The following is a 6,595-nucleotide window of genomic DNA, read 5'->3' as shown; positions in this document are numbered from 1 at the left end:
ATTGTGTACAGAAAGGTCATTAAAAGGCAGTGAATGTAAGTAACCACATAACTCAAACTACAAGAGTTGGAAAAGAAACCTCTGAAAACCAGGTTTGCTTTGCAGCGCTCACTCCTGATGCATTCGGAGAGCACAAAGGTCAACTTGGCTTTCATCACCTCCAAAGATACAGCTAAAAAGGGAAGGAAACTGTAATGAAATGACTGCATCTGTTGGCTGCTGGAAACCAACATAATCCCACTACAAGATGCAGTTTAAATTAGATAACAAATACAAAACTGGTAAAGTTGTGTACTAGGAAGTCAATGATTCATTCAGTGCACAGACAAGGCTGAACATTCAAATGCCATCCTGAAGCATATCCCTCAGAATCCTGGCACTGCCATTCCTGAGGCTCTTAAGTTTCTGCCTGCTTACAGAGAAGGTGCACTGGTCGTGCTGATGGGGCATGGTGCAGTGCCAGGGAGAGGACACCTGTGCCTTGAGGAACAATCTTCCCATCTGAGATTGTGCTGTGCTCTAACCAGCCAAACACATTTGAATTAACACCTGAAATGGTTTCTGGGTCCTGGACCAGCTCATCCAGCACTTTTATACCTGGTAGTACTGCTGTATGTCATGCTGCAGGCTGAGGCTGTGCCCAGTCCAGAGCTTTCATTTGGACCAGGGCAGGTTTTTGTCCCAGGTGTCCATTCTGTGTGCCACGCTTTGGTGCAGGCACCTCCAATGGCACGGACAGGCTTGCTTCCAGGGACAACTAAACCAGGGGATGCACTGCAATTACTAACAGGAACTCAGCCCAGGAGACCAGCACAGGGCCTGGTGTCAAACCTCAGCATGGCCTGTTCCCCTGCACAGAGCCCTTCCTGCTGCTCTGCACTACCTTCCAGCCGAGCCTAGTAACCTCCTTGCTGTACACAGGTCTAGCAGCCTACACATCACCCAGGGAACACACATCCTCAATATGTAACCCAGATTTGAGCTTATTGCCTATTTTTCCTCAGGGCTAAAATAGGAGAAATGCTTCTTAGCTAGGCAGCCAGTTATAGGGACTGATTAGGGTAAAGTTCCTGTGAGACATTTATTTTTAAACGATGTAGGCCAGCTTTTTAGCTCTAAAGATGGTGGAAGGTACGATCCTGAGTGCTTCTGCTGACCCAGTTTTACAGAAACAGGCACCGCTCTTTTACAGAAATGGGACAGTAGAAGATGTTTCAACCCTACGATCCCAGTTTACTCTGTATGTCCAGTTCATTTTGGAACAAACCCAGATGGCAGCAGTAGCAGGCTCCAAGCAGCCTCTAGGGGAGCTAGAAGATTGTATCCAGGGGCTTTCAAAGAAGCAAGCCAGCCAAATTTTCTATATTGTATGTACCACACCAGTCTTTGTGTTATGTTTAATGCAAATTACCTTGCTCATGTTGGCCCTAACATCCTGCTCAAAAGCTCAGATGATCTACTCCTTTCAGTCCACTTTTTCAAATTGGCTTTGCTGCAGCATCTTTAAAGGCAGGTGCAAGTTAATAGGCACATCTCAGACAGATGTTTCCAGCCCAGACAAATTCAGGTGACAAATTGTACATTCCCTGGAATGGCATCACTGAGGACACAGGGTGCTGCAGCAGGGCAGCTGCCAGGGAAGGAATGCTTGGCATGCTCTCACAGATGCAGAGGGAACAGCTTCCTTAGAAAGGGGCACAGAGCAGATAGGACCAATTAGGAACTCACAGGGAAGGCAGGACCGAATGAAAGAAGGTTGTCAGAAAACGGCAAATTTATGTCAGCACTACACAGGCCCAAGGAACTAACTCTGTCCTCTCATAACAATTCAGTTTTTGTCCCATAGACTTTGGCACACTCTCATCTGTAAATTTTGCCATTATGACTAAAACTTGTCCTGAAACTTAGGGAGATGTCAGTACAACCTGAGTTTCTCTTCAATGCTCAGAGGTCTATTCACTCCTTTTCTTGCTCTGTTCTGGGGGAGGTTGCTGACCTTCCTGCACATATTGGAAATGGAAGGGACATACGAGCTATTTCATGGACTTTTAGTTTCTTGAAGAGTTAGTTGCACATGGGAGAGAAAAATGCACACCTACAAAAAAGCCTATGTACAGCAGCACAAACAACATGCATTCAAGAACACCGAGACAGTCTAAGTAATTCACATAGTGATAAAGAAGATTTTTCATAGGAAAAAAAAGTACTTAGGATAAAAGAAGCAAACTAAAAAAGGAAATCTCCAGACAAAAAGCAAAAAGCTTTTTCAAATTGATGAAATGATTTCAGTACGAGTCCAAGTTCCTACTAAGTACAAACCTAAATGCTTTCTCTGCAAGCACCTCCAAGTACAGAAATCAAGAGACTTCTGCAAACAATATGCCCTGAAAGCAAAGCAGCCAGATAACACAAGATGAAAGTTAGCCTCCCACAAGTTTAGGGTGGACACATAATGCAGATTTATCAAATACAAAAGGAAACAAATCCTGCTGTCACAACCCCTGACTCTTAACTCAGAAATGCTTTGCGGACTGTTTCCACATAGATGATTAATTCTAAAACCCTTGAACTCAGAGTCCATGGTAGGCTGGATAAAGAAAACAAAAAGCATGGGACAAACCTCACTCTCAAGAAAAAACAACATGGTGGAAGTCCTTTGCTGGAACATCTGGAGTCACCAACGCTGCTGTTACACGGAGTGTCACGAGAGATCCTTGAACCAGCTTGGCTTGGAGCTGAGGGTTGATCAGGATGTGGCACACTGGCAATTGCCTCTTACCAGCTGATGCACAGCACTTTTGCTATCTATGATGAGCTGTGACTATCCCTCCCATCTTCCCCTGCACTGTGAGGGCACAGTCACTACCAGGACCAGTCCTGTCCTGCCCAGCCAGCAGCCATGCATACAACATCCTTTCCAAACTCCTCTTGGTTGCATAAAACAGTATCTCCTTTCTGCTGAGGCAAGGTAACAGTCTGTCCATCAACATCAGGCACACAGCACTACTCAACTGTCAGTGGGGTTTTTTTAATAGATGGATTGTTATTTCACACCCATTGGCATAAAAGGAACAAAGTGAAATCCTGAATTACAGAACCTACAGTTAAAAAAAGCATTTATGAGGAAACAAAAGCTTTCAGTCAAAGCTTTCTGTGTCACTCTTTTCTTCCTCACCTGCTCTGGGACACGGTTCCCATTTGCCACCTTGACATTCAGTCAGCACTTTCCAAAACGAGAGGATTCTCATGCCAGTTTATCTTTTTGTGTTCAGAAGATACTGGACCCTCTGAGTAGTGACTGTTAACCAAACCAACTGATCTAGCACTCCCAGCTTACCTTTGGACCATTTCCTGGCTTCAAGTGATAACCAAAAACGAGCTCAAGATTCACTACTTTCTCTATGTTTTCTTCAGCTTCACCTGCAGAATCCTGCCCAAAAAAAAAAAAAAAGCAAGGCAAAACTTCACATCTACCACAACCCACTGGTAAACAGAAGCAGAGTCTTTGGTGGCAGAAAGGATTTGCCTTTCAGAGGCTACAAGTCAGGCAGGCAGAAGGAAGGAGACATCACTCTACCCCAATCACGCCACTCCAAGAGGGGCCAGGGCTTCTGCACGGGTTTAGGGTGTGCAGTGGATGGTGCCTGGGAGATGCTGCACGATTTCTGCTACTGGCCAAGCTGCTCTGGCACAGCACAGTGCCCCTGTGAGCACCATGGCAGCTTCTGCCATTGGAATTGCAGCGGGCACAGGACAGCAGCAAAGCCCTGACTTTCATCTTCCCCTTCAGGAAACGGAGTTTTGCTGTATGCAAATTCACTTTAAGTGGACTTCACTCTATAGCTGTGCTATAAATTATGACAAAAAAAGCTACTTCAGGCTTTGCAGTCTAGAATTGCTCGATTAGTTCACTGAACTAAATCAGGCAAATATCTGCTCTAGCAACTCTGAGGTTCCCAAACACTCTCTCCCTTTTGTGTGGCTCTTGATACTGCTATCAGAAAACCAACAGGTTAACATAAGTGTGACTAGACATTATAAATCATCCTTCTTTCCTGTAACAGTAGCATACTGAGGAATGATGGGCTCATTCTGGGCCAGGGGTCTGCTGCTCTTCAGTGGTGAGCAGTTGATAACACCAGTTTGGCTCTTAAAAGTGATTTCTGATTAATGACTGCAAGGGAATCCCAACCAATAGTCTTTTAAATTTGTTCTATTTAAAAATCTTAGAGTGTCCTTGAAAACAACTCTTATTATCCTATTACTTGGTCTAATGTGACCCATCAGTGCTGTTGTCCTTCTGCATTTGTTACAACCCTCTGCAGGAACTGCTACTTCACCCTCCCTGCAATGGTTGAGACATGAAAACAGTAAAACATTCAGACCAACACAAGAAGCACTTCTTATATAAACAGTGAGACTTGCCTTAATTAATGGTGGAAAATGAAATAGGTTTAGGTAGTCATGGGTTAACTTCTCGATAGCCGTCTAGAAAAGAAAAATCAACAAAACCAGATGGGAGTTATTTAGTATCTCATACTGCAAATACCAGCATGAAAAACAGTGCAACTCCCTGTGTTTTATTTTCCACTGTGGATACATTAGGGCATGTGAGAAGAGTTTAAAATACAGCCTTGTTCTGGAAACTGTCATGGTAGATTGGCCCCATTTAGCATTCAGAATCAGATCTGCTTAATCAGAGGAGGAGATGTTCGTGGGGTTGTTTTCCTTGTTTTTATTTATGCTCAATCAACCCAGGAAGCTGAAATATTTCATTTTGGGCATTATTGACTTTATTAAGTTTCAATAATTTTCCCTGTAGGAAATGTGAATGAAATATATCAGTATTGGTGTGTGGGCATGGAAAAAGTGGCTGATGAGCAAAAGGGGAATCAATCTTGTGACTTACGAAGCTAAATTTGCAGGACTAGCAATTAGGATACAAGTATCTCTTTACTAGCAAATTGAGGTATAAAATGATTGAGACCCAACTGAATTATAGATGCTGCTTTTAGAGAAACCCTTTTCCAAAGCTGACTGCCAGAAAACTGAACTCTCTCCTGTGGCTACAGTATTAATACCATTACTGCTGTCATGATCACATTTTCCAGACCATGATTTTCTTAACTCATTAAAATATTAGATATTTAAAATGCTGTGAAACAAAGCTTTAAGAGCAAAGGAACCTGGCTTCAACCAGCTTTTAAGATTGTCTAACAGAGTTCTGTTAGTCCAAGTATGCTTTACACTATAAATGAGATGTGAAAGTTGAGAAGTTCAGAGATTTCAGTTCAAACAACTGTTTTGGTATCTGCTCCTCCATCAGCTAAAGACAACTCTCTGAGGATATCCAAGCTTTCTGCAGGGAGAATGGCCCTCCTAGGCCAATCTGTAGCAGTACTGACAGTCCAGCTCACAAGACAACCAAAAACTACAGAGGAGTATAAAGACCACAGCACATTTTCATGTCTCATAAAATGCTAAGGTTGCTTTGGGTTCTAGGTCCATATAAATCTACAACTCTGTTTATTTTAGATATCAGATATGTTCTCTGTTTAACTTTGCAACTTTTTTGGTTATTAATGCTACTGAAAACCCATAGATTCCTTCTTAATATTCACACTGTAACCTACTGCAACATTCAATATGTGCTGATAATACCTTTAAATGGATGATGTGTCCTCTGGAAACAATTCCCATGTCCTTTAAATCCTCTTCTTCTAGAAGAAGCAATTGTTTCCCAGTGATATGATGTTCCTTAAACAAGCTAGCATAGACACTCATTTCACCAGATGCATCGCCTGAAGATAAAAGAGGTTATTCAGAAATCCATGGGGCACTTTATTGATGGGGAAAAAAAATGAACAAATGTATATATGTCCATAAATGTGAACATGAAGGTACATACGAATAGGTTTTACCTTTTCTCGTAAGTTGTTGCATCCAGAAAAACTGCAAAAAAAGAGGAATCAATCTTGAAGTTCCCATTATTGGAATTTTGTATCACAGTTATTTGGAGTTCCCAAGTAAATCATTGTTTTTCAAAACTAGACCTACAAACATTTCGCACTTTGTGTTAAAGGACTCAAGATTCACCAATGCAAGTTATTACTTCTATTTAGCTTTATAAAACTGCCTTCCATTTTGCAGCCACCGTCCTCAGTTTATTGTCATGAAGAATAGGAATGACTGGAGCAGGAGCTGAGTGACCTGTCATGTGCTGGAAGGGCTGAAGTGAAGGAGCCAGGGCTATTATGGCTTGTGCACTGCCTTTCCAGACAGTCCTTCAGTACATGTCAGCCAGGCAGCCCCATGATGCACAGCAAACAGGAGAGTGCTAGACAGGACATTAAAATCATTATGACACATCACTATGCCAAAGAAAAATCACTGATGTGTCTTGTTTAGCCTTTTAACTGAATAAAAAGGTAAAAAAGACTCAATGCCATTATTTTGTATGAAAGATTCTTCACTCCTTAAAAACCCCTGCACTTTCTTTCAGTTAAGTGACACCCAGGTGGCACACAATGGGATAAAACCTTCAAATCTGTTTTGTCCTGTCCAGGTCAGGTCTTTGGGCACTTCTCCTTAAATG

At 42.4% G+C, this 6,595-nt stretch overlaps 1 protein-coding gene across 1 annotated transcript in view; it reads right to left on the bottom strand.

Moving 5' to 3' along the window:
* LOC103804281 (mitogen-activated protein kinase kinase kinase MLT-like) overlaps positions 1-6,595 on the bottom strand; it is a 37,124-nt gene that overhangs the window by 14,439 nt on the left and 16,090 nt on the right. The window contains 4 exon segments of the mRNA XM_009076884.1: positions 3,338-3,430; positions 4,426-4,488; positions 5,662-5,801; positions 5,922-5,952. Coding sequence (XP_009075132.1) covers positions 3,338-3,430; positions 4,426-4,488; positions 5,662-5,801; positions 5,922-5,952 — 327 coding nt within the window.

Source organism: Acanthisitta chloris, unplaced genomic scaffold, assembly GCF_000695815.1.
Source record: "Acanthisitta chloris isolate BGI_N310 unplaced genomic scaffold, ASM69581v1 scaffold776, whole genome shotgun sequence".
NCBI classification, from domain to species: domain Eukaryota; kingdom Metazoa; phylum Chordata; class Aves; order Passeriformes; family Acanthisittidae; genus Acanthisitta; species Acanthisitta chloris.
The sequence above is the reverse complement of the archived record's forward strand: the minus strand, read 5'-3'. Positions and strand labels throughout refer to the sequence as shown.